General features: G+C 33.3%; 7 protein-coding genes across 15 annotated transcripts in view; 3 read left to right on the top strand and 4 right to left on the bottom strand.

The window, feature by feature from the left end:
- Window positions 1–2,784, top strand: part of LOC128895249 (matrix metalloproteinase-14) — a 49,639-nt gene extending 46,855 nt beyond the window's left edge. For 2 of the 4 annotated variants that reach the window (XM_054157687.1, XM_054157685.1), the window contains exon 10: window positions 993–2,784. In XM_054157687.1, coding sequence (XP_054013662.1) covers window positions 993–1,138 — 146 coding nt within the window. In that variant the 3' untranslated portion in view covers window positions 1,139–2,784. Of the gene's footprint in view, window positions 1–583 lie in introns of all 4 variants that reach the window. The other 2 variants (XM_054157688.1, XM_054157686.1) reach the window with 1 other exon arrangement.
- A 107-nt stretch (window positions 2,785–2,891) lies between these two features.
- LOC128895253 (O-glucosyltransferase rumi homolog) lies at window positions 2,892–4,695 on the bottom strand. Its single transcript, XM_054157696.1, has 6 exons — window positions 4,489–4,695; window positions 4,250–4,421; window positions 3,986–4,187; window positions 3,573–3,851; window positions 3,277–3,509; window positions 2,892–3,202 (listed from the first exon to the last, which is right to left on the bottom strand). The coding sequence occupies exons 1-6, from the start codon at window positions 4,613–4,615 to the stop codon at window positions 3,010–3,012; spliced, it is 1,206 nt and encodes a 401-aa protein (XP_054013671.1). The 5' UTR covers window positions 4,616–4,695; the 3' UTR covers window positions 2,892–3,009.
- Window positions 4,696–4,859: 164 nt separating this feature from the next.
- Window positions 4,860–6,082, bottom strand: LOC128895260 (60S ribosomal protein L30). Its single transcript, XM_054157707.1, has 4 exons — window positions 6,010–6,082; window positions 5,885–5,930; window positions 5,315–5,460; window positions 4,860–5,080 (listed from the first exon to the last, which is right to left on the bottom strand). Exons 2-4 carry the CDS (start codon window positions 5,903–5,905, stop codon window positions 4,903–4,905), a joined length of 345 nt encoding a protein of 114 aa, XP_054013682.1. The 5' UTR covers window positions 5,906–5,930; window positions 6,010–6,082; the 3' UTR covers window positions 4,860–4,902.
- Window positions 6,083–6,214: 132 nt separating this feature from the next.
- LOC128895252 (mannose-6-phosphate isomerase) lies at window positions 6,215–9,684 on the top strand. 4 transcript variants are annotated; one of them, XM_054157692.1, is made up of 6 exons: window positions 6,215–6,708; window positions 7,009–7,339; window positions 7,399–7,714; window positions 7,812–7,979; window positions 8,058–8,260; window positions 8,355–9,684. In XM_054157692.1, the coding sequence occupies exons 2-6, from the start codon at window positions 7,022–7,024 to the stop codon at window positions 8,559–8,561; spliced, it is 1,212 nt and encodes a 403-aa protein (XP_054013667.1). In that variant the 5' UTR covers window positions 6,215–6,708; window positions 7,009–7,021; the 3' UTR covers window positions 8,562–9,684. The 4 variants fall into 4 exon arrangements, with proteins under 4 accessions (XP_054013667.1, XP_054013669.1, XP_054013668.1 ...); XM_054157694.1 differs by having other exon boundaries at window positions 6,215–6,718; XM_054157693.1 differs by having other exon boundaries at window positions 6,215–6,810.
- Window positions 9,438–11,468, bottom strand: LOC128895256 (general transcription factor IIF subunit 2). Its single transcript, XM_054157698.1, has 6 exons — window positions 10,904–11,468; window positions 10,682–10,833; window positions 10,521–10,610; window positions 10,323–10,447; window positions 10,114–10,257; window positions 9,438–10,028 (listed from the first exon to the last, which is right to left on the bottom strand). Exons 1-6 carry the CDS (start codon window positions 11,056–11,058, stop codon window positions 9,873–9,875), a joined length of 822 nt encoding a protein of 273 aa, XP_054013673.1. The 5' UTR covers window positions 11,059–11,468; the 3' UTR covers window positions 9,438–9,872.
- Window positions 11,469–13,363: 1,895 nt separating this feature from the next.
- Window positions 13,364–14,267, top strand: LOC128895259 (39S ribosomal protein L41, mitochondrial). The gene is made up of 2 exons (XM_054157706.1): window positions 13,364–13,785; window positions 13,863–14,267. Exons 1-2 carry the CDS (start codon window positions 13,626–13,628, stop codon window positions 14,201–14,203), a joined length of 501 nt encoding a protein of 166 aa, XP_054013681.1. The 5' UTR covers window positions 13,364–13,625; the 3' UTR covers window positions 14,204–14,267.
- Window positions 14,268–14,688: 421 nt separating this feature from the next.
- On the bottom strand, window positions 14,689–23,032 carry LOC128895248 (serine/threonine-protein kinase SIK2-like). Of its 3 annotated transcripts, none has more exons than XM_054157682.1 (10): window positions 22,695–23,032; window positions 20,835–21,039; window positions 20,405–20,551; window positions 20,008–20,328; window positions 19,801–19,924; window positions 19,514–19,725; window positions 19,238–19,383; window positions 18,162–18,706; window positions 17,662–18,080; window positions 14,689–16,769 (listed from the first exon to the last, which is right to left on the bottom strand). In XM_054157682.1, the coding sequence occupies exons 2-10, from the start codon at window positions 20,958–20,960 to the stop codon at window positions 16,635–16,637; spliced, it is 2,175 nt and encodes a 724-aa protein (XP_054013657.1). In that variant the 5' UTR covers window positions 20,961–21,039; window positions 22,695–23,032; the 3' UTR covers window positions 14,689–16,634. The 3 variants fall into 3 exon arrangements, with proteins under 3 accessions (XP_054013657.1, XP_054013658.1, XP_054013659.1); XM_054157683.1 differs by having other exon boundaries at window positions 14,689–16,754; window positions 22,695–23,030; XM_054157684.1 differs by lacking the exon at window positions 14,689–16,769 and adding an exon at window positions 16,831–17,177 and having other exon boundaries at window positions 22,695–23,029.
- Window positions 23,033–23,814: the final 782 nt, after the last annotated feature.

Below are 23,814 nucleotides of genomic sequence, written 5' to 3'. Positions count from 1 at the left end.
ATCCCTACTTCTCATCTGACCGCGCCGAAAGTCCTGTGACGTCACACATACTATTCGTTTTGTATTATACGAAATTTCTATTTGATACATACAATTTATTTCAATGAATAAAACGATGATTTGAGTAGAATATCTTAAATTTCCAGTAGGTTATATTGGAAGTATCGACAAATAATGTCGATAAAAATTATGTTGTGAACGCATAAAATTAATTGTTGTCGAATTATTGATGGTTGAAAGTAAAACTTGTTAACATCGCAGTAAAATATACACTGACAGGCTAACTTATTATATTATCCTACACGAAAATTTTCAAAATTAAAAAATCAGGAAAATAATGTCTTTTTTTGTAATTGAGTGAAAATTTAGTCGAAAAGCTTCTATATTTCGGCGTTTCATACAAAGGTCGGAGTAAATTGATTAAATTTGCACTTAGTCGCTAAGAAAACGATCGTAGTCGTTCTGATTTTTTAATATCGAAACCGACAGATCACGAACGAAACACGGTCTACGAGAATTACGTTTTCACGAGCAGATGAAAATCGCGGTGTCATTAACTCGGAAAAAAACTCGCTTTTTCCAGAAGACAACACTCTACACTCGGGATCGCGCGGGTTTGGGAAAAAGTGAATGAACGAGAATGAAAAACTTGTTCGTTCAGAGGAATCATTGCGTTGTAAATCTTGGGTTAGATGGCAGCAAAATGGAACAACAAATTTTCAAGGGAAAAACTAATCTTTTTAAGCAAAAAAAAGACGACACTTACGAGGCAGGTTCACGAAGCGGACCTTAGCGGGAAAACTGATCCAAAGCAAAGTAAAATAAGTTCCAAACAACAACGAGACTGCAATTTGTAACCTACGGTATGTCACCTCCGTTGTTTCACGCGCGAAACTGTGCAAGCGCGACCGACGCAGTGAACCATCCAATCAGCGACGATTCGCTTAGCTCTTATTGGCCCCTTCCTACGATTCTTTTATACGATTCGACAGGCGAGACGGACGAGCAGCTAGTCACGTCTTCCAATCAGGACGCGGGTTCAACGGCGGGAAGCGTTTTCAAATCGTCGTCGATGTGGTGGCACTTTTTGCTCAGTTTGATGACCATGATCGTCGCTAGAATAATCGCCACCACGTAAAACTTCTCAGGCGGAGATTATTGAGCGATGAAAGGAACATTTGAACTGACCTTTTAAACAGGGAAAAGCGTGGCTTCAAACGTGTGCCGAGCACGAAAAAGAATAAAAAAAAAAAACCACAGTGCCAAAATGGCAACGTGCTAGTTTATGCTCACCAATCGTGAGGACTAATTCTTTCAGGGTTCGACGAACGCATCGCCCTGTCTTAATCTCACGTGAAACAATCATTCCAGTTGAAGCAACATTCCATGAATATCGTTTTGAGAAATTTTGCTTCATCGTAGCTGTTAAGTGTTTCGCAGCGTGTCTTGCGAGGTGCGATTCGCGCAACTATTTTTCAGTTTCATTATTAATCGATGGATACGACGCACCTTGCAAGACATCCTGTACATATGTAAAGTATATAAGTATATGTAAAATATGTTTATACATAATGTTACGTGTAATAAGTCGCATGCAATAATGTGTCATCAAACCTTTTACACTGCCTATTTATTCTTTATTCGTAAATCATGGTTTGTACAGACGTTAACGTCAAAGGCACTTATTTTGCGCGTTCATGCAGAATATATGATTAAAGGAGGATGAAGGTTTGTTGGACATGACAAATAGCGAATAAAGAAAACGGTCAATTGGTTCTTCGACTGACAATATTATGAGTATTATAGAGTTTCATAAAAAAATATATCTATAGTACTCATGGTAGTGACTACATAAAAGAGAAATATTTATCTTCCGTACAAGTGCCTTAAAATGTCTTCAAAACGTTGTAATAAAATGTAGCTTTTTTGTATAAATATCTACAATTTGTTATTATCACAGTTTGTTATTTAAAGCCAATTGCTGTAACTATTTTTTTCACTTTCATCTACATGGACAATCTTTTACTTATAAATTCTTATTTTAGACATACTGTTCTCCATTTTATTCGATAAGCTTCTTTTCATTCCTATGGTGTGTTTCATTACATAGTAAAATGTTATGATAAATAATATTATTGATAGGTACATATTAATTTCCAATGACAATGTTATGAAATGTGAGATTTAATATAGTATACGAGAACAATAGTTTTTATTACTTTGAAAATAAAATAATTATTTGTATTATGCTTTGAAACCAAAATGACATTAAAAGCAATAATGTATAGTGTATGTTGTATGCCCTACATGAAATGTACGTATACTATGAATTATGTCTTTCAAAGCATTTCTCTCATGTACTAATCCAAATTTAGAGTAAAGGGAAAATCATTAAAAAAACGTTCGAATACTGCAGTAAAGACGCGAACAGTATTTAAAATTCATAGTATACATATATCATTGTAAAAACATTAATGACATTACCGTATATTTCTTTATATTCTAAGAAATGTCTCCATAAGTTTGTTATAAATAAATAATTGAGTACTTAAAAATTACTTAGTATGTAAGAATAAGTAAAGCACAAAAAGCCTTGTACAGTTTTCTAATGATTGTTAAATAAATTGTTTAAAAAAAATATCTACAATACATGAAAACTTTTGTATTATCATTATTTGAAATTAAAATTTTATACATAAATGCAGCATATCATTAAAACAGTGCAATGTACAAGGCCTTTATTTGCATTAGATCTTCTGTCAGGGCAATAAAATGATTCATATTGAAACTTGCCACATTGTGCTATGCCCTGATATTGTATATATAGTATGAATAAAACATGTATGTTCATTTTAACTAACATTTATTTTCAAGATTCAGTTGACAACCAATCATTATCAAAATTATTTTTATTGATTAACATTTTATATACAAAAATTGAAATTTTAATAAAAAGATATATAAAATTATTTATATTAAATGTTCCTTGTACTATTATTAAAATTTCCCCTATTTGTTGATTCGTATTAAATTTTCATCTAAAATAATTTTGTAGGTTAAAAGTTTAGAATACCTTCGTAAGAGTTTTTTCCAAAACTGTAAAATATCCGACATCTTCAAATTATCCCACACAAAATCCCTTCCACGATATGCAATTTTCTTGGATAATTCGTCATTACTTTTTGCAAAGTGAATTAATTCCCTAGATGGATGAAAATGTACTAATGTTCATATCAGAATATTATCGATTGAAGTTAAAAATAATTAATGTCTCACTCTAATACTGTTCGATTAGCGTCCTTAGGAACAGGTATGTAATGAATCCAAGGTTTCATTGCATTGTAATAAAATTCAGTCCATTCATCTCCAACATGAAATATTAAAGATCGACACAAAAACAAGTGCTTATGTCTAAATGATGCTGCAACACCTCTATAGTTAAATAAATATTTATATTTGCAATGAGATTCAAAAGTAACTTCAGCAGCTGGATCTGCATATAATGTATCCTGTAAAAAAAAATTATATAACTTGTATGTCTATACATAAACGTACAAATAAAAAATGATTACTTCTTCGGATTTCCATGCTTGATTTTTAGTATATTGAGCATCTATTAAGTCTGGTTTACTTCGACTCAAGAGTATTAAATTATCACGCTCTGAACTTGTTCTAGAACCTCTGAAAAAACCTATATTTTCTTTTTCTTCCCATGGTGTGCTATTGCTAGCTCTATCTAAGTATATACGATGTTTGTCCCATCTTCCAAGACCACGGGGATATAAAGAAATTGCTGGACCACCTTCCCAAAATGCCCATGCTGGATATGTAATATCATAATATTGTTGCGTCTATAAATACATTTTGAAACACTCGAAATCTTTGACTAATGCAAACAATTAGTTAACGAAATATAATGGTTTTAAAGAATTACCAAGAATGAATTCCATAATACTTAGAGATTAATTATCAATTTCTTATTTACCTTACTAAATGAGAAAATAGGCAATGGACCACCAAAATGTTTGCTTGATTGAGGATAATCTCGTGTATTTATCACTAAATCCATATCTGGTAAATCAGGAGCCAATTGTAAAAGAAAATGCTCTATTCCAGCACATCTTGATGGAAACATGCAATCCTTTTGTCTATATACCTTTCCTTGTATTATCTGATAAAATGTGCCTCTGCAAGGACCATATAATTGAATTTGAGAAGATTTATCAGAGAATTTATAATTATTGCATACCTATTTTTTGCAGTATTCACTAGATCTCTATTTAAACCTTGTTCTCTAAAAGTTTTTAAGTCGAAAGTGATAACATCATTAAAGCAACCATTGTTTGTATTATTACATGGTTTGTAACTTGTTTCTGCTTTTTCAATTGCATGATAATACTTAACGTATTGTTCGTTAGCAACTGTAAAGACAAAAATATGTTAATTACGCAGCGTTAGAATGTTTAAAAAATATATGTATATAGATACCTTTCTTGTATAAATTAATTTCTTTCTCTTCATTACAACTTTCTGCACTGTCGATGGAACAATATTGTTCTTCGCAATAACCTAGCCAGACAAAAAAAACTAACGATATGTAACTCAATGTTAACATCTTTTTCTAAAAGTAGCGGCATGACAGATCTTGCATTATAAACAGAATAGCCGACATTTATCTAAAAGCAACTAGTGGAAGCTAGTGACATCTGGGACAACTAAAAAATTCCTTTCGTGAACAGCTACTTTACTTCAAATATTTTTAACTCTTGTTTTCAGTCATCAATACAATATTCAAGTTTATAGAAAAAGAACCACAAAAAGTTAAAGGAACAGGAGAAATAAAAGAGTAAACACAAAGGTTTTTAGGTTTTATTAAATTTTTATTAAATAAAAAATATATGTTTACGCCTGATCACCAGTGGGCATAGACTTTATAATATCAGAGTTTCCAGGATCTGTAATGGAAAGGGTGCATACACGGAAATACTTTCCACACGCAGTTCCCAATTCTATATTGTTTCCAATATAATGATGTACACCTGTCTTTGCCAACATAGCGTAGTACTCTATCTCAGATTTCCTGTTGAAAGAAAGAAACAAATATGTATAGACCCTGGTCTCAGATCTTGAATGTAAAATGTCTCTGCACTTACAAGCAGAGACGTGAGACTACTCCGTAGGACTCCCATTATGAACACAGAAATCGACATTAAAATGTATAAAATTTATATGGTATGATTTCAGATTTCCTTCGTTTCGTTTAATACTAATATTGATACGTGATTTCTGAAGGAGCACTACATCTCAGTCTCACCTTAGGGGAGGAGTATTATTAGCGATGATGACCAATTTCGCTTTGCCTTGCCGAAGAGACTTCAATGTCTGCTTGTAACCTAGGACGTATTTCCCAGATTTCATAACCAAAGCTAATCTGGTGTTAATACCCTCCTGGGACTTTTTCTGTTGAAGAAAAGGAAACAATTCACATAACCGCAATACTTACAATCACAGAATTGTTGTGTAAAAAATAGAACAGTATCCAAAAATCACATTAAATCAAATACTCATTGGAAATAATATAACATATTACACCGATACTGATTCGATTAAATGCATGAAATATTAAAAATGTTATAAGATTCTGAAGTTCGATCGAAAGAAACATTTCACGTGCACGGAGTCAATATAACCTTAAAAATTATAAATTTCGTAAAAGAGACTACCTTACTTTTAACAGTAGTTTTAGAATTGAAATCATGAAATTAATAGTTGTATACATAAATATTATTATGAAGCATTCTAAATGTATAGATGAATAAATGATTTTAATACGTGCTTCGAGAATTCTATGGAACACGTGCATCAAACAAAAATATTAAATTACCTGTTTCTTTTGGGCCACCATTTTTTATATTTAATTGTAGCTAGCGCTGAAAAGAATATTTAGAAAATATTTAATACTGATAAATATTTATATAAATTAAAGAATACTTAAATTTAAATAGGTACCTTGCCTGCACGCGTACTGCGACGGAACACGCTAGGACGTGAAAGAAGTCGAATATCTCGCAATGTGTCCAATTCGAGATTGCCACGAAATACAAATGACGTAGATCGGTACTTCCGTTAAATGTATTATACAATTTAATTCATTGATTTAAATATATTTTACAACAACATAACATGTTCATAATAAATGATTAATGTAACAGAAGACAATTACGATATAATTTAACAAAATCCATAACTTGCATAGAGAAAATTTGCGTGGATGGATGTATACTTTTAATAACTCTTATACTTGTTTAACAAGTAAAAATTATCCTATATTCTGGTATTTGTTAATTGTATATATTGTTATTTTATATGATTACGTTAGGGCCTTACTTGTAAATTCTCAATCAATTTTTTGTATATAGTAGTTTTGTAAATACCCCCCTAATGCTTGTAATGAAATCTTGTAACAGTGTGATATCATATCACTGATATGTAACACAAAATGATGAACAACCGAGCTTGTTACATTTATAAAATGAATGAAAATACATAGAAGAAAATTGTTTAAAATGAGAAAACGTTTTTGAAATCGATGCGATCAATAATAAGAAATGCAAGAAAAAGCAAAATGAAACCACGAAGTCGGGGTATTGCTTTGTAAATATGATAACAGATGCGAGCGAAATACTGCAGGTGTTATCAGAGCAGCTGGTAATTCAATGTATTTATCTATTCTTTTTTTTTATCGGGGTTTTAGTTTGTGTAAACGTCAAACAGTTCAGTCTTTCAAGCAACGTCTACGTTTTTATACCCGTACGTAATATCATAAAAGACTATAAACTTATGTTTTTTAATTTAAACATAAAAAGTATAACTCTATAATGAGTAACACATGTTATAAAATTGTTAAAAAAAATAGTTTATCCAAAAATGATAATTTTATATAAATGGTAATGTATTAAAATATTTATATAAAAATTACAAGTAATATTTACTTTCTGCATGTTTCAGAAATATTCACAGAATGGAACTTAAATGTAAAATACAAACTTATGACTGGGGAAGGTATGGTATTGATAGTACTGTTGCTACATTAATAAAATCTGCCAACTCGGATTTCTGTTTGGATGAAAAAAAACCATATGCTGAACTATGGATGGGCACACATCCCAATGGCCCTTCATATATAAAAGAATTAAATATACCCTTGGAGAAATACATCAAAGAAAATAGTGAGGTGCTAGGCAGTGATGTTAAAAAAATATTCGGTCAACATTTACCATTTTTGTTTAAGGTTTTATCTGTGAATAAAGCATTATCAATTCAGGCGCATCCGAACAAGGTATATGCACTAATATGTATTTTATGTAATACATGGTTAAATATTGTATTTCATCACAGGATAAGGCAAAACAATTGCATCAGCAATACCCTACTATTTACAAAGATGCAAATCATAAACCTGAGCTTGCAATAGCATTAACACCTTTCGAGGCTCTCTGTGGCTTCCGTCCAATTAGAGAAATTAAAGAATTTTTGAAAGTTCTTCCAGAGTTACGCGCTGTAATAGGAGAAGATAAAGTACTTAAATTTACGACAACAGACGAAATGGGCATTATTAAATCTTTAAAAACATGTTTTCATAGTCTTATGACTTGTGATCCTGGTCTAATAGCACTGCAGCTTAGGAAATTACTTGATAGATTGTCTAATCTGGGTAAGTTTTATTAATGATTGATTATGTATAAAAAATATTTTTATTTGTAATGATGAATGTAATTGTATTGTAATGTATTTTAATCCCTTGTCTTTAGATGAATCATTGAGGCAAACATTACATGCTAGTGTGTTAGAAAGACTGTACTCAGATTATCCAGGAGATGTGGGATGTTTTGGTATTTACTTTTTTAATTTTATAACAATGCAGCCTGGTGAAGCTATATATCTTGGACCAAATGAACCACATGCATATCTTTCTGGTGGTAAATATTTAATGACTTGTATTTTATTTTAATATCTTATTGTAATATCTTATGTATTTTAATAACATATGTTTACAGATTGCATAGAATGTATGGCGTGTTCTGATAATGTAGTCCGTGCAGGGTTAACTTCAAAACTGAAAGATGTGCCAACATTGGTAGAAATGTTAATGTACAATTGTGAGCCAATTTCTGCAAAAAAATTTCAACCTTCTCGTGAAGATGAATGCACAGAAGTATTTCGTCCTCCTGTAATAGACTTTGCAGTTGCTAAAATTACAGTGAGTCTTCTCATAGACAAATCTTTGACGAATTTTCAATAACACATATTTTACATATATTACACATATTTTACACATTGTACACATATTTTAGATACCTCCTGAACGATCGTCGTATAATATAATTCCTAGGAGTACAGCTAGTATCTTGATTATTATAAACGGAAAAGGTGAAATATCATCGTCTAAAATTCTTTATCGAGGCTCTGTCATATTCATTCCGGCAAACGAAAAAATTGGAATTAAAGTTTTATGTGGATGTCATCCAATGTTGATGTTTCAAGCCTTTGTAAATGTGTAAAGGTAATTACTAAATACTTGAAAATAATGCGGCAGATGGCAAAAGCAATGTTTGCACGCACAAAGTATTATTGCACTTTTAAATGCTTCTTAGTCTAAGGCAAGAACTGTTAAACTTTTAACTATATCAGTAGTCATACGTATTAGTCGTGAAGATAAATACGATCTACATAGATCGCTTGGAATATTATATTTTTACCAATAGATAAAAAATATTATTTCCATAGTAAGGCATTCCATAGTTTACATAAAAAATGCTAGGAAATAGAGTTGATGTTTCCGTATAATACTTCTCAGATTAATGCACGAGTACAATTAGAAACATTCCTCGTCTGTACTAGAAGCAAATATCATTTACAATTCCTGCCATAATATATGTATTATATATACTTTTAACTTTCACTATTAAATAGTACTTTTATATATTAGAAGGATCACAAGTTTCCTCTTCGTTATTTTATTTCATATTTAAAAACATACGTTTTTGTAATATACAATTTATAAAACTACAAAGACATAATTTTATTTCTCAGTATCTATAACAAAAGATAATGTGCAATCGACTCTAGTCAATTTTTATTAATTATTGCTTCGTTAATACTTTATCTTTGTTAAATACACAGAAAGATTTTACGTAATATTTTATTAAGCTAAAGTTACTTGCTTTATGATGTATAATGAAAATAGCAAAGAGGTTATGTAGCATCACACGTATAAACTTAAAGCATGATCATTTACAAATTACAATACAAAGCTAGCATTTACAAATTATCATTCCATAATGCCTTATTTATGAGAATAAAAGATTAGAGTATATGTTATTTTATTTCTATCGCGAATAAGATAGTGCCAGTTGAAAAAAATTGCTTTTAAAATATTTTAATGTATGTATAGAATATGTTGACTTTTATTTACAATTTAAGAAATATTTTAATATTTGTAACAACTGCGTGTTTGAAACAACACAATGCATTTTTTAAGGAAGTATAAATACATACTTTATAAATTTACAATTTTGTCTTACGTAACAATAAAAAGTTTCGACTGCTAATGTAATACAAGTAGTTGTTTCAACTGCTAATTGTATGTGTTCAGAAAATAAAGAGATAACGTGTTTGTTATAATCTTAATTTCTATTCCTTATTGACACAATGTAATCAAATCATTAAGAATGTAGAAATCTAAATTATTTGTCAGAAATGTCTAAATTTTGCACAGCCTCGAGATTAAAATCATACAAAATATTCTATTCCTAATTGCAATTCAATTGATTAAACAAAAAAGAAATAAGCGTATATACAAATATCATCAATTAATCATCATCCGACTCATCAGCTTTTTTTTGAGAACCTTCCGGTTTTTCCTCTTCTTTGTAATGTCGATACTCAGGCTTTAACTCCCACATATTTCTATGAGGATTTTTTAGATTATAGTTACAAACTTCATTTAATATCTCCTTTAAATATACCTAGTAATATAAAAGTATAAATATTTATTATAATCTATGTTCATTGCTGTCTGAGTAAGCTTTATTGGAAAAAAAAAGTACTTACAATTGGTTGTCTTGTAATTTTCACAAGATCTCTAATGTTATAATACTGATGTTTTTCAAATGCTGCAAACAACATATCCAATACTGCATCCTTATCATCTCGCATCTTTTTACCCTCAGCTTTCTTCTTCTCTGCATATTCAATCTAACAAATATATAATTTTATTAACATAACATTTTTATTTTAAGAGCTTTGCATAAAATACTCACATTATGTTTATGGTCAGAAACAGGCTTGAAATTTTGAACCACCCTATCCAATTGTTGAACCTGCCTTTGCGGTACAGAAGCCCTCTTAATGCTTTGTAATTTCAACTTCATGTAACAATTATCAGCTGAAAATAAAACATTCATGTATAAAGTATATCCACCAATGAAGGTTTAACTATTTTACAATGTAATTATTACCATATGGTCGACATTCTAATTTTTGTACAATTCTCCCTTCCATGTAAAGCTTTTCAGTTTCAGGAACAATAGAATCAGAGTTATTCGATGCTGGAAAAAATGTACATTTACTAAATCTATTTTCCAGCAAATCATTCCAGAAATATCTATAGAGGACTTACGCATAACATGAGAAAATACACCTAACATTTGTTTTGTTACTGTTGTAACATCTAATCTATGTTGTTTAGGAATTTCTTCTTCTCCGGCTTCTTTTAAGGCTAAGACAGCCTCTGATAATTTGAGAGATACCTCAGCCTTTTGACCAGGGTTTCTACCAATGAATATAAACTTTAATATTCATATGATACCATAACATTAAGACATCTAAACAGTAAACCCACTTAGTTATTTTTAATTTTCCAACTTCTATATTCCCAGGTGCTTTCTCCCATTTATTCGCGATATATTTAGGCACTTTGACTAGCCATACACCTCTGCCAGCGTTACTTAAATCTAATTCTTTTTCTGTGTGGAAAGAAGAAGTACTCGCAGACATGATTTATTTCTATCAATTTCTATTAAAGAACGATTGCTAAAGAAGTCGGGTGCTGTCTTGTGAAATAAAGAAGACTGTATTTACTTGCAATGGTTTATATATTTATATATTGTGAACTCCTTTATATTTCATAAAAATACTTTTAAGGAATGCAGAAAAACAAATGTCAATTATTCTCCCTTCAAAGGAAGCAATCTGGATAATTATTTTACAATTGTACTTTCTATCCGTATCTATGTTTATATCGAATATTTAACGTTTAGGTTACAATTTATACGTGTTATCAAAACGGTATTCTTCACGTAGAAATAAAGCAACTGAAGACTGAAAGCAACGATTTCAAAGCAATGATTGCAGATTTTCGAGATTGTATCGCCATTATAGAAAAATACATGAAATTCTCTTGCATTTTCATGATTCATCCAATGAGAAAATGAATTCTAGTAACATAATCCTTCGACTTATATAAGAATCTTATTGGTTCACCATGGTTAGGAATATTAGCTCCCACGTAGGGTGCCTAAATCTAAAACATTTATAAAGATCCATGACTGAACGCGGAACACTTTATAATATTTCCCTCGTTTTAGAAGAAGCTTAAAAATATACGCAAATGAAGTTATTACACCGCTGGTCGTATATTATTCCAAATAACACGTGATGTTTGCAAAACTAATTCGAATGACGCGCGCTTTTCATAGTGTAGCGATTCGTCATCTAGCGGTAAATATATCGAACTAAAATTCCGACCTCCGTTCAGCGCACCACCGGGAAAACGTACAAGCTTGTCCTCGAATAGTTCCTCTTTCCACTGCTAGATGGCGCAATTTACACGGTAATTTGCTCACACATGGTAACGTACCAACAGACGTCGGTAATTATGTGGGATTATTTATCGATTTTTATATGTATAATACTTCACATTGATAATTGTTTGTAATTGGGTTTGAACGTAGCAAATTTTAATTACGTTTTCTTGTATCACGCAATTCATTTTTCAGTTAGTAGCAATTATTTGTAACGTTACCTTAATAACCGTCATTCAGTTCACACGTATTTTCAATCAGCTCCTTGTATTCAAATTGTTAATCTTATTTAATTGTTCTTGTCAAAATAAATTATCATGTTGTTAAAGTTCGGTAATTGTTCATGTTCGTAATTCTTTTATGTAGAATCCCTACAATTACCATGTAAATGGCGCCATTTAGCAGTGAAAAAAAGAACTATTCGAGGACAAACTTGGGCGTTTTCCCGGTGGTGCGCTGTACGGAGGTCGGAATTTTAGTTCGATATTGAATATAGTTTGTATAATACTCAAAAAAGACTGAATTTATTCAAAAATATAGGTAAGGAAATAATAGAAGCCAACAACGACGTGTACAATCTTCTTAATGAAGGGAAAATCAAAATATACAAGGCTATATGTCATTTTTTTTAAGAGACTGGGTTAGATATATAAAAAATAGTGGACAATAGTGAGATACGAAGGGAAAGAAAGTACAAAGACTTTAGTGATAAGGTAAATTGATATATGATACCCGTCCAATGGTTTATCGGTATAATATACGTAGGGTAGGAAAATCAGAAACAGGGTAGGAATAAATGAAGTAAGGGCAGAGTGGGATGGACCGCTTGGGCACAGTCATGCGTAGAAATAAGATTAGACAATAAGTGTGAAAAGAGATAATTATGAATGAGTGTTATAGCGGATATACACGTACCATAATTCAACCATTCAGTGGTGGGATGAGAGATGCAATAGTAACGCACTAAAGTTTAATATAAGAAAACAAATGCAATATTGTTTAAGTCTAACGAGATATGTACTGTAAGGGTTACGTTTTTTGTACTCTAGTTGTATAAGACAGGTTATGTAAAATGAATTATATGATTTGTAAGAAAAGCGAAAACAGTCCGTTAAGGGCTAACGCTAAATAAAGCTATACAATACAATACAATTTTAGTTCGATATACTTACCGCTAGATGGCTACTCATTTAAGCACAATTTAAAAAAATATGTAGATTACTATTTTAAATCCATACATTTCATTAATATTAATTAATATGTTGAATAAAGTAGCTACAAGAGATGTAATAAAGTAGCTACAACAGCACAGCATGAAATGGATACGTTATTAAAATGAGCTGCTGTTTCATGTGATGGACATAATTTTCAAATATTAATAAAACATTGATATATTATAAATTTTATGAAATATTTATTATGCCGAAAGAAGTTTCTGAAATAGTAATATGTAGTATTAAATGCACGTATGTACTTTGTGCTACGTAATTTAAGTTTGTCACCCTTCTCACAGAATCGTAGTATATGCGTGTGTATACACGTATTGTTTACGATTTAAATTTACATTAAATAACTGTATGATCAAGAATTATTTATAACATTTATGAATAATAGTGTATCAATCTAACTGTAAGTTATCTCAATTTTATGAATAATATTTTTGAAATGTTCTGATCGAATATTCAGAATTTGGTACAAAACCTAACCTAACAAGTAGACTATTTTCACATTGAAATCGTTATAAGATCTGTAAAAATTACAATGGCATCGGCATGTATGGTTATAAGTCGTAAAATCTCCACATCGTCTGTTTGTTATGGGAAACGAAATTTTCGAAAATTTTTGCTTTATAATAAGCGAGGCCTACGTGAATTTAAACAAAAACAGGCGACTGATCCAAATTTTGAGATGCCGTTTGATAGTAAGAATTTCTTGTTCTTTAGCTTATTGTATAGGATCTCAAGTGTGTTTATACATTTATATACTTGATATTTTTAGAAAGGGGTGTAAGAGATATATATATAACAGATGGAGACGACAGAGTCATTGTTCCAGAAAAAATACCAGAGATTATTGTACCTTCATTAAAAGACTTTCATCTAAAACCGTATGTTTCCTACAGAGCTGGCGAAATTGAACAACGTCCATTTACAGCAAAAGATTTGTTTGACTTTGTGTATGCTGATAAAATTAAAAAAGATTTCGAAACTGGTCAGTTAGGACCAGATGGCGAACCATTAAATCCTAGCAAATATGAAAGTATGACACCTGAAGAAGCTAGACTACAAGCTGAAAAAACTGGCACAGATCTTTTTACAATGGAGATAGAAAAAGCTTAGATTGTGTTCAATATTAAAATTAATGTAAACATAAAATAAACAAAAAAATGATGATTAAAATTAACATTAATGGTGTTTAAATAAATTTAATATCCTATAACAAAGAAAATTTTATTATGCAGTCTGCATATGTTTTTATTTGGTACCTTTGTATGCGCAATGTATACACATGTTGACATTTTTGGAGTTCGCAAACAGTAATTACTTACTGTCACATTTGACAGTAAGAAAATAATGAAGTATACATATAATTTATCGCAAATGTAAAAAACAGACTTTTCGGTAAAAACTGCAATTTCTTGCTTTTTATTACTTTTGTATTACTCAATTCTTACAGAACGTAATTGAATACGTCACTATGTGAGAGTAAATAATTCCTTCGCGAATTACTTGCACACATTAATCTGATGATATATTGCCAAATAATAATATTGCGTATCATTGTCAACAATCATTTTTACAATGATTTTCGTTAGAAGTAAAAATATGTTTTGCAGAATTTATTTGTACACTGACAAAATAAATATCCTTACTAGTAAATCAATAGTACATATTCGTAAATAATAATCTATTTCATGCAACTTCGAGGATTATCATTCCAGAAAAGACATACGTAGATGTAAATACTTAACAATGCCAAAACTGATTTTCAATTCCTGAGGGTTTTGCTTACATGTTTCTTTTTTTTTGTTGAATGTCTTTTTGAGAACAATATGCCAGAACAAGATCTCGTATGGTTACACTAACTTAACAGCTATCTTTTTTTTTTTTACTTATCAAAAAACTTTTTGAGCGAAGTTTGATTGTTTTTTGTTGGGTAAAAAATGGCGGAAAATTTGAATATTAAAGTCGTTGTCAGTTGTGCGCGGCCGGTATTGCTTCCTACTGACTAGACTACCAGAATCTAATACGTATTTGCCTTGAAAAGTGCTGTATTCGTATCAAAATGTACAAATATTTCCTTATTATTGATTCGTTTTATTTTCACTTTAATTGTACTCGTGCGAGAAGCTCGTAAAAGCAGAATTGCTTAGTTTTTTTTTCGTTTCGAGTAAAATGATAACTTTGTACTAACATTTATGCGTGGCAATATTTACCAGTGACTATTAATGCAGCTTGCATTCATTTGTAAAGAAATCAAGACGCATACAAAATGTATAATTTAAAATGTAAACAATCATTACTTTTCATTCAAGACAGTGTATATAACAATTTTATTTAAACATCTTTACAGAATGCAGCACTTTGTTACTTTTTAAACAGCAGCTACTATTTATCGCTATTTATTATTGTTTTTATTTCTTTTTTTTTTATTAATTCCTATCCTGCTATAACCATCGTAATGAAGAGTGGAATGATAAAACATCTATTTTTGTACAACGTTATTGGAATGATTATCGATAAAAATGTATAATGAAAAATTTCAATGTAATTTGTTCCATTTATTAACTCCACTCTTCAATTAATTGCATAGTAAAGCATAAGTGGCATAGTTCTTGCATCTAGTCCCAAATAAACTTTATTTCAGTCGTTTCTACGAAGTGAAGATTATTGCGATTCTATCCCTTATGCTATAACATATGTATTTATAATTACTTGTCCTTAATTTGAACACCGATACTTTTCTCACTCTGCGACGATATACTCTCTAAATTTTATTCCGTTTTAAACGTTTCGTTAATTCGTTTGTTTTGAATGGAAGTTGTAGAACTGGTAAATTAACTTAGAGAATTTTATTCTTTGATTATATCGATTAATATACATATATTCGGGAAGCACATCAAAAGCACTCTTTGTTTATTATCATTAAAAATACGTGCAACTGTACGAGTTGCACTTCCAATTAAACGTAGTCATTGTAAAGCAAGACATATGCCACTTACTTATTAATATAAACTTGGTTGGTGTTTCCTTTTGTTAATTATCAGTCTATGATATAATTGGATATTTGACCGATAAAATCAGTCAGTCAATAAGGTAGGCGTATATGCTACTACATGACAAAGATTTTAACGATATTGTAAGTTCATTTTATGTACGCGAGGTTTATAATTTTTCCATGAATGATACACATGAATATATATATATAAATAGAGATGATAAAATTCGATGTTTGGAGTAGACAGTTTCGGAAAAAAAATTGTTCAACGATAATAAATCTTTGACATTTAGTAACACGTGCCTCCCGTCTAATCAAAGATTTTGCGTATGAAAGCTAGAGTATCGCCAAGGAAACAGTTCTACAAACAAATTTACACAAAGTTGTTCTTGGATACTTAGAAAATAGATATGATAAAATATGTAATTATATAAATAAAAATACTGATATGGAAAGACTAGGCAATACTGTTTATTGTATTTCGTGCGTCGTATCTAGTCTTTCAGACTCAAAATCTCCAATTCAATACTAAAAGTATAACAGGCTAGATGTTCATTCCATTGGATCCCCAACGTTTTCGAAGATGGTTGAGTGAGGGTTGCTTCCAGTGGGCCATAAAAAGCCACCTACACTGCCAGGTGGCAAATATGATGCTCCTCCACTGAGACCCACCTGATATATTGTCTTCTTTAAATTATTTACATTTTGCGTACAATTTTTGTGCTTAATATCTTTATTATGACATATCAAAAAATAAAATCTAGGAAGCCAAATAAGGGAAAGGTACTACAAATTATATGCATTTTTCAAGCTTGATGTTTTGGTGTTTCATATTGTATTGTTTAGGGAATTCCTTAATCACAGTTGTGCTCAAGTATGACAGAGAGTATTATTCTCTGGGATTACGACGGTGTATCGGTGCATAAATTAGTATTGTTGTTTGAAAAGTGTATTTAACAGGCAAATAGGTAACTATTCGAAATTATATTGCACAGTTATCAAAATGAAATTTTATTTTTTGTTTGTTTGTTTGTTCTCAGACATTCGTATTAACAATACGGGCGTGGTAATATACATTACAAAAAGTGGTCCAATCTGTTTCGAAAATATATAAATATTTTTGTTAACTGTACACATTAACGTTCAGTCGAGGATTGGTACATGCACGAAGTAAGGCAAATTAGAGTAAACAATAAACTGCCAAATTAAATAAAAATAATTGTTTATTTGCATCTAACACAAATAATTGTGCTATCGTATCACAAGTAACATCTAGTCACTAATGTCATAAACGATACTAATAATATTTACATCGATTCATCGTTGTGAACATGATACACGCTCACAACAATGTTAACATTATGAAAGGAACGGTAACGTAATACTCTGTGTTTGAGTTTGAGTATAGGTACACAATTCTGGCACGATTTAAATTTGCTTCAAAAAAGCAATGACGTCACGATCCGTCGGACAGATACCACCGAGTTATTTTTGCGTTCTTTTATTCCGGCCTGATAACTTTTTTTTTATTCGGCGGTTCAACCTAAACGATTTTTTAAATTTCTATTTATAGAATTACCTGTTGACTCCACAGCAATGTCCTTTCTGCCAACTGACAATCTGCTGCTAGTCGGGATGGCAGGCTTTTCCATCTTTCTTCGTCTCGTTTTCTTTCTCTGTCAAAGTCTCTGTCAACGTGTCCCTGAGATAAAGGTGGCAAGATTTGTGTTCTCTGAGCTAGTTTATAACTATCTTGTCTTGGTACATGATCGGCGCGTCTACCCGTGGTACTCGCTGACGATGGTATAGGAGTTGGGCTTCCACCACCCCTATGTCTATGATATAAATTTCGCTTCTGTTGCAGCATTCGCTGCTGCACTAACAATTGTAATTGTGTACTAGAGTCTCCACGAATTTTAAATTGCGATTGATTCTCAGGTGGTGTAGATGGTGGTCTTAAATGAACAAGGTCTAAATGACCCCTTGCCTTGCCTGAATCTGTAATGATAAAATCGAATTGCTACCACGCTGCAATGAAGAAACTTACACGATCGAGATATCCTGTTTTCGATTAAATACCTTGAATACTTCGCTGTTTGGTTGGTCTGTCTCCCCCACCTTGCTGACAAAACAGCAATCTGGGTCCACCATCGGATGCTCTACGTCCCTGAGAAACTCTTGATATCCTGCCAGTTATTGGTGACGGACTCAGAGGTGGTGGAGGGGTGCAAGATGGCAAACTACTTGTGAACGAATTTGCACCCGAATAATCTGGTGGGCAACCAGAGTCAAAACTAGACTCGAAAAGTTCGGATGATGAGCTACCGCTACCACCCGCAATAAATAATGCAGTTCGACTAGGAGGATCAATAGGATCCATAAGTGGGGTATCAAAATGGTGTTGATAATCACTTAATCTTCGATTGACTATCTGACTGTCAATTCGTTGACTGATATCATGATCTAGGCCTAGTCTATGCTCTTCAAGTTTAATCTGAGCTTCTCTCAACTCGTCACCACTTGGACCTTCTTCTAGATCACCTTCCGCGCTACAGCATCCTTCATCAGTCGAAGAACTAGTTGAACTAAACCTTTTTCCTCCTCGAGGTGTATCTTCTCTTACTCTAGAAACGGATACATAACGTATTTCATGTACATTCTGATTGTTTGACGCAGATGTTTATGATGACAAGGCTCTCTGACAATCTCTGAGAAGATAGAAACTACGTAATCTACATGTTGTTGATTTCCTGAAGGGGACCCAAGTAGTCCCGTCATAGGCGCGAATATAGAATGTTACGGAAAAGCGGAAAAAAATGATAAGTTTAATTATAAAAAATGAAATCCGAAGCTAAAGAAAAGCAATGAAATAAAATGAAGAATTACCAAAAATAAAGTGACACCAAAGTGTTTCCAATCCAACCTGTCCTGATAAAATCTCCAAATATGCATCACCATCAATAAAGATCAACGTTCCACTAAGCTATCGCTGTAAATAAAAATTAAAACGATTAAAAGTTAACTCTTTAGAAATTTTTCTGACTGGCAGGATTGGAAGTAAAAGAAAACATTTACGTCGCGTTACGTTAAATCATGTAAACAAAAGTTAGTGCAAAATGATAAAGTTTGATAAAGTGTTAGCGATACAAATTTACCTTGATTTAAATTTGTCTTCTTTCGATCTTGCAACGCTAGGCCAACAACTATTGTTCGCTGTGCTTCCGACACGATGTTGCTTCAACCTCTCCAATAACAAGAAGTAAATAGCAGCGTGATGATCGTAACTGCTGTTCCTCAACGACTGTTAAAAGAGAAAAACCTTGTCAAACGCAACCTTAAGTAAATTGTTCCTAGATAAAATAATTATTATTTAAATCTTCTATGTAAAAAATGATACGTTACAAGTAAGGCGAATAGTTGATGATCCCTACCTCTCTGGTTCGTGTGATATCTATGCCTAAGCTATGCATAAGTCGAAGTATCTGTTCATTTGGTTCTTGGATGGACGGCGATGGTCTCGTTACGATTATTGAACAAATAGTGTCCGCAGACCCTGCCATCCAGCGATGTCTCTTAATTTGTGGAATGGTGTATCGCTTTGCAGGCTCCAGAACCAACATTTTCCGTATTAAACTCTCACAATCTGCAACGGAAATTTAACGCGTACTTTAAAGTGAAATTGAGAGGATGGCGAAAGAAATATCGAGCGCAAATATACCTGTACTCATAAAGTATGGAATCCTAAATCTTCCGCTTAAAACACGATCTCTTAAAGATTGAAGGGTAGATCCATCAAAGGGCAGTGCTCCGCATACTAATACGTATAATACAACGCCTAAACTCTGTAACAATAAAAACATGGTATATTTATCAACTATTTACGTTACACGTATGTGCATTAGATAGGTGAGGGTAGATTGCTTACCCACACATCAATTTCAGGACCAGCATAATGTTTCCCTCGGAAAACTTCCGGTGCCGCGTAAGGGGGACTACCGCACCACGTGCTTAGCCTCTCTCCAGGTGAAAATCTATTACTAAAGCCAAAGTCAGCAATCTTTACATTCATCTGAGCATCTAGGAGTAAATTTTCAGCTTTGAGATCACGATGCGCTACACCTGTCGCATGGCAGTATTCAACCGCAGAGAGTATTTGAGCAAACGTTGCACGAGCTCTGGGTTCTCCCATTCGTCCGTAACGTGCGATATAGTCAAATATTTCACCTTTGCTTGCGTATTCACAGACCTGAAAAAGATATGCAATTTGTATATGTCCTTGCATAAATTCTGTAAATATATTCTAAAGCATGGTGTAAGCATACCATGTATATCATATTTTTTGTTTCCATAACTTGGTACAATTTGACGATATGTGGGTGTTCTAATTGCTTCATTATTTCTACTTCTCTATAAACTTTTTCAAGATTGGTAGGATCCAGCTGTGTTTTATCAATTATTTTAATAGCTACCTAGAAAGAAGAACAGTTCGGTTAGTAAATGTAAATGTAGCAGAATGTCAATTATTCAAACCAATAGGCAACTTGTCTTCTAATTTCAGCAACACTCATTTTCTGTTATTACTTGCAGAGTAAATGAATCATAGATTATTTACATATGAACAGGTTTCAAAGAATTAGTATAAGGTCAGTCATACTACAGCTACATGTCTGGTTTTGTGTTCCAATAATTGACATCATAGTAATTGGCACGCCATCACAGTAACAAATATCAGTTCCAATAAATTATATTTACTTCTGTCTTAGTGATGCGATGTCTAGCTAATTTCACCACTGCAAAGTTCCCTTTGCCAATGGTGCCTTCAATGTCATAGAATCCTACACGAATTTGCTTTTTGCTTTGTCCCACACCAGAATCCATTTTCACTTAAACGGTTCCTCACAAACAATTTATAAACGATTGCTTCTTTTTGCCGTACTTTAAAATTACCTTGAAATTGCTGAAAAAAAGAAAAAACGTTTAAAATAATTACAAACTAATTGTCATTTAACATTCAAGTGCTCCTATTATTCTTTGAGTCATTTACATTACTTGAAATTAGCATAAGTAATTGCTTCTCTTAAACAATACATGACACAGTCACATATACATAGATTAATACTTAAGTAATGGACACTAAAGCAAATAAAAGTGCATTCTTCAAAAGTTCAAACTCCAAAAACCAGTTTATGTTTTGTAATGTTTATTCTAGGCTCAATTGGCCTATCACCTCAAAGTGCAATACACCAAATCTGTACCTCAGGTCTTTGACACCTCAATATACAATCTACAAAGTACTTCTATTTCATTAACAATTTATTTATAAAAATACTTTATTCGTTGTTTTGGAGCATAACAAAGAGGAACGTTTTTATTTTGCTTCATTTATCATTGTGTTCGTTTAAATAAAACGATTATTTCTCGGATTTGCATGTTTTATTTGAAATATTACACAATTTACATTCGCGTTGACGTCTACCATCTAAAATAGTATTCGAAATATTTGAAGCAATATTTCAAGTAGTATCTCAGGTTTCATCTGTTTATCTCGAGTAAATTGGCTTGTATTCCCGCAGTGACACAAGCAAAATGCTATTTTTTAATTTCAATTACAGTGCATCAGACTTGGGAACGAAATAATTCGCTGTTTATTACTCGAAAAGCATATTTTACTCCGAAAGGGACATGCTCGACGAGAAACGTTCACGCGTTTGTACGCGCAGCATGTAGGGCCTACAATGCATCCATTATTCGAATAAAAACACCATGCAATGATTAATCTGCCGCGTTTATCTCATTGAACGGTTACTCAAACGCCTAGTTAGTCGTTCAACGTGAAATATAATTTTTATTCGTAATACAAATTGCAATTCTTCTTCATCAAATAACGAGTGGAAAGTTGTTTATCTTTCATTCGTTACTCGAAGTTTCTATCTAGATAAGAATTTTGTCTATTCGTGATGTAGACAAACGCGTCATTGTTATCCCACGTAAAAAAAAAGAAAAATGCCGACACACAAAAGAAGGCCCGTGGCAAATGAAGCTTCGCAAAAGTGCAAAAGCTTCCTGCAACAAGTACAATAGGTATTCTCGACTGACGTCACGGATCGACAACGACCTCTTGCTCATCGACGGGTCCAGGATCGATAACCGTCGATAGCCCTCGACGAGACGATAAAAGAAACGCCAAAAAAAATAGAGCAGGAAAACGAAAAGGCCGAGCCGAGAACTTGGAAGACCCACTGGCTCGAAACGCTATCGCTTACACCCACGATACGGAAGCAATGGACACAGGTAGCGTTAACCCCTTGTTGCCCATGGTATCGTTTTCGAAACAACACCAGTTTTTCACATGATCTTCGTTACTTCAACATCAGCTGTGCGTTTACCTTTCAAAAATCATTATCTGAGCTCGGCACGTTACTTATAACCACGTTTCAGGCCTCAACGATAAGATAGTCGCGATGGGATCGTTCGAATACCAGCTCCCTTCTTGCGCCTCATTTAATCGAGACAAAACGGATGAATAAAAATAAAAAAAAAAAATAAAAAAACAGGGAAGAACTGTGATCACCACGTTCATCTGCTTTTTTTGGACAATTTCTGGTTACTCACGGTTCGATCCTGGCTTGAATTACCGGGTACTGCACGTACCGAACCGGTAGGACCGTTTTTCAAGGGAAATAAACGTGCTGCCGACCTCGACGGGTGCGTAAGGTCGGGGAGCCGATGCCATCGGTGAGAAGTCGTCCTTCACGCTCACGAGATTCCAAATCTCGTCCCGGAGCGGCGGCGTTCCTACGGCGAGAGTCGTAGGAGCTTCGCGTAACCCGGCGGTTCGATACCGACTGACCGACAGCCATGTTGCTACCCCCCTGCTACTCCAGCGTCGTCGGCCCTGCGTACTCCCCTCCTCACCCCCACTCCCGCGCCAACGACCCCTCACCCACGTCTCGGCCATTCTTAGCGAGCATCGTCGCTACCACCGTCATCGCCCTCCTCGTCGTTCTTCCCCCACCAGCTGCTGCTATCGCGCATCGTGCACACGCGCGCGCACGTTATCTTCGACAATTGACGTCAACGTACGTACCACTATCGTCTCATCGTTAATTGTTTCTGAGTGTAATTGCAAGGCAAATAGCCTCGTGCCGCCACCACGTGGCCAGGACCGACGTGATCCTGTTGGCACTTTTGTATTTCCTCGAGATAATCGTTTCCTTGGCGAGCGAAATGTTTGGCCACGAGAGCTTACGGGAAATATTTTACGCTAAATCTACCACGACTGCTCAAATTACCGTTTTTGAACTTTTCTATGCAGTTTTGATATGCAATATATGAATTATATACTATAAGTTATATACGCTAAACCTACCATTACTGGTCAAATTACCGTTTTTGAACTTTCGTATGCAGTTTTGATATGCAATATATGAATTGCACAGGATGTCCCAAAAATGTTGTAATACTTTGAAAGAGGTGGTTCGGGAGGTGATTTGAAACAACTTTTTCCTTAGCGAAAATGTTGTCCGAGACTTCGTTGAGGAGATATTAACAAAAAAAACCCTACCAATCAGAGCGCGCGTATACCGTTGGAGCGGCCGTGGTAGCGAAGGCTACGAGCTAAGCGGCCGCGGCCGCGTCCTTCGCTTCGATACACGTCGAGTCGCTTGTTCGCGTACAAGCGCGGCCGCTTAGCACATAGCCTTCGCTACCGCGGCCGTTCCACCGTTATACG

The sequence above is a fragment of the Hylaeus anthracinus genome, unplaced genomic scaffold, assembly GCF_026225885.1.
Source record: "Hylaeus anthracinus isolate JK02 unplaced genomic scaffold, UHH_iyHylAnth1.0_haploid 5, whole genome shotgun sequence".
NCBI lineage: Eukaryota > Metazoa > Arthropoda > Insecta > Hymenoptera > Colletidae > Hylaeus > Hylaeus anthracinus.
This window is presented reverse-complemented; position numbering and strand designations above follow the sequence as displayed.

What these genes read in the sequence shown, in the direction of transcription:
- LOC128895253 (XM_054157696.1), bottom strand. Translation starts at nt 4,615, where the DNA reads ATGTTAACATTGAGTTACATATCGTTAGTTTTTTTTGTCTGGCTAGGT. An exon ending in AATTAATTTATACAAGAAAG is followed by an intron (nt 4,422 to 4,488) that starts GTATCTATATAC and finishes TTGTCTTTACAG; the next exon opens with TTGCTAACGAACAATACGTT. An exon ending in CTATTTTCTCATTTAGTAAG is followed by an intron (nt 3,852 to 3,985) that starts GTAAATAAGAAA and finishes ATGTATTTATAG; the next exon opens with ACGCAACAATATTATGATAT.
- LOC128895256 (XM_054157698.1), bottom strand. Translation starts at nt 11,058, where the DNA reads ATGTCTGCGAGTACTTCTTCTTTCCACACAGAAAAAGAATTAGATTTA. An exon ending in GGAAAATTAAAAATAACTAA is followed by an intron (nt 10,834 to 10,903) that starts GTGGGTTTACTG and finishes ATTCATTGGTAG; the next exon opens with AAACCCTGGTCAAAAGGCTG. An exon ending in ATTAGAATGTCGACCATATG is followed by an intron (nt 10,448 to 10,520) that starts GTAATAATTACA and finishes TTTTATTTTCAG; the next exon opens with CTGATAATTGTTACATGAAG.
- LOC128895248 (XM_054157682.1), bottom strand. Translation starts at nt 20,960, where the DNA reads ATGGATTCTGGTGTGGGACAAAGCAAAAAGCAAATTCGTGTAGGATTC. An exon ending in ATATCACACGAACCAGAGAG is followed by an intron (nt 19,384 to 19,513) that starts GTAGGGATCATC and finishes CTCTTTTAACAG; the next exon opens with TCGTTGAGGAACAGCAGTTA. An exon ending in GAAGACAAATTTAAATCAAG is followed by an intron (nt 18,707 to 19,237) that starts GTAAATTTGTAT and finishes ATCCGTTTCTAG; the next exon opens with AGTAAGAGAAGATACACCTC.
- LOC128895260 (XM_054157707.1), bottom strand. Translation starts at nt 5,905, where the DNA reads ATGGTGGCCCAAAAGAAACAG. An exon ending in TGGTGGCCCAAAAGAAACAG is followed by an intron (nt 5,461 to 5,884) that starts GTAATTTAATAT and finishes TTTCTTCAACAG; the next exon opens with AAAAAGTCCCAGGAGGGTAT. An exon ending in AATAATACTCCTCCCCTAAG is followed by an intron (nt 5,081 to 5,314) that starts GTGAGACTGAGA and finishes TTCTTTCAACAG; the next exon opens with GAAATCTGAGATAGAGTACT.
- LOC128895259 (XM_054157706.1), top strand. Translation starts at nt 13,626, where the DNA reads ATGGCATCGGCATGTATGGTTATAAGTCGTAAAATCTCCACATCGTCT. An exon ending in TTTTGAGATGCCGTTTGATA is followed by an intron (nt 13,786 to 13,862) that starts GTAAGAATTTCT and finishes TGATATTTTTAG; the next exon opens with AAAGGGGTGTAAGAGATATA.
- LOC128895252 (XM_054157692.1), top strand. Translation starts at nt 7,022, where the DNA reads ATGGAACTTAAATGTAAAATACAAACTTATGACTGGGGAAGGTATGGT. An exon ending in TGATAGATTGTCTAATCTGG is followed by an intron (nt 7,715 to 7,811) that starts GTAAGTTTTATT and finishes CCTTGTCTTTAG; the next exon opens with ATGAATCATTGAGGCAAACA. An exon ending in ACATGCATATCTTTCTGGTG is followed by an intron (nt 7,980 to 8,057) that starts GTAAATATTTAA and finishes ATATGTTTACAG; the next exon opens with ATTGCATAGAATGTATGGCG.